General features: G+C 49.3%; 1 protein-coding gene across 1 annotated transcript in view; it reads right to left on the bottom strand.

Annotated features, from left to right (window-relative positions):
- Positions 1–252: 252 nt before the first annotated feature.
- GRM5 (glutamate receptor, metabotropic 5) overlaps positions 253–1,276 on the bottom strand; it is a gene marked incomplete at its 5' end in the record, with an annotated part of 143,606 nt that continues 142,582 nt past the window's right edge. Inside the window, one exon of the mRNA XM_008584858.1 lies at positions 253–1,275. Coding sequence (XP_008583080.1) covers positions 825–1,275 — 451 coding nt within the window. The remainder of the gene's footprint in view (position 1,276) is intronic.

Below are 1,276 nucleotides of genomic sequence, written 5' to 3'. Positions count from 1 at the left end.
CCAGCTACACAATGCACCCCAGTGAGGGAATTACAAAACAGTGTTCCAGAAAATATTTTTTTGCTACTCCAGTATTGGTTGGCAACATGGTGAAATAGTCAAGAAATCTTTCACTGGTTTTCTTGGTTAATGGAGGTGAATCTGAAATAACTAGGTAGAATCCCGGATGCAGGCTTTTGGAAGAGCATTTCACAACCAACTTGGAGAGAAAAGTCTCTGGTAGAAGCCCTATGTACATTAATACAGCACTTACTGTCCAGTTACGCATGGGACACACTCACAACAATGCCTCAGCACATACTGGGCCAAAGTTACTGCTTTTCAAGGTCTTTAAAGGAAAGAAAAAGAAAATAAAAAAAGAAAAAAGAAAGGTTGATATTTTGGTCCCAGATTTCGAGTTTGTTAGAAAATGTACATTCATGTTTGGTGAATCAAAGACTCTTCTGGGAAAAGAATTAAAGTAAACAAAACTTTTTACAGTTGCTTATTAACTATGCTTTTCACCCTCCATTATGCTGTTTCACACTCACTGCTTCCCTAGAGCAAAGCACTTGGTATGTAACTGTTTTAACAGCCTCCTTGTCAGCCCTCAAAAATATAAGCAGTGTTTCTTAAAAGCCCATGTTTTCTAAGGCAACTGGAAGAAGATCTGCCAGAAGATTTGTAGTTGGTGTCTTCGTCCGTGTTGTTAAATAGCACTATTAATCTCATGTTTCCATTACAAGTGTACTTGGCATCTTCCACCTCGGGTCTTAACCAGGTGACTATGCTTGTCACTGTGTCTCAGCTCTGCACGCGGAACCCAGCGTGGTTTGCAGGGACATTCACAACGACGAGGAGCTCTGCGTGTAATCTCTTATGATAAGAGTGTCATATTTGGGAGACGATGGGATACAGAGGGCCGACTCTGACACTGGCGAGTTGGGGGTTGTACTCCCCCCCGAGTCCACCGAGTCTCTGAAAGGGGATGGCGGGGTGAGGGCCACCAACTCCTCCAGGTCCGGCTTGCAGGTCGCAGCCTCGGGCCCGGCCGCCGGGGTCTCCAGGACAGCGCCCCCAGCCGGCGGGGCCCCCGTCGCGGGCTGCGCGCCGCCCGTGACCTCGATGGCGGGCATAGGCTGGATTTCGGCGAACGTCGTCATGGTCGTGGGCAGCTGGATCTCTTTGGGGATCAGGTAGGACGAGCAGAGCGGGGCGCCCACGGCGGGGCCGGGAGCCGCGGTGGACAGCATCATGGAGTTGAGCTCGCTGATGTTGGCCGTGAAGCGGGTCACCA

The sequence above is a fragment of the Galeopterus variegatus genome, unplaced genomic scaffold, assembly GCF_000696425.1.
Source record: "Galeopterus variegatus unplaced genomic scaffold, G_variegatus-3.0.2 Scaffold3385, whole genome shotgun sequence".
Lineage (NCBI taxonomy): Eukaryota > Metazoa > Chordata > Mammalia > Dermoptera > Cynocephalidae > Galeopterus > Galeopterus variegatus.
Note: the sequence above shows the minus strand (reverse complement) of the source record. Positions and strands in the feature narration are given on the sequence as shown.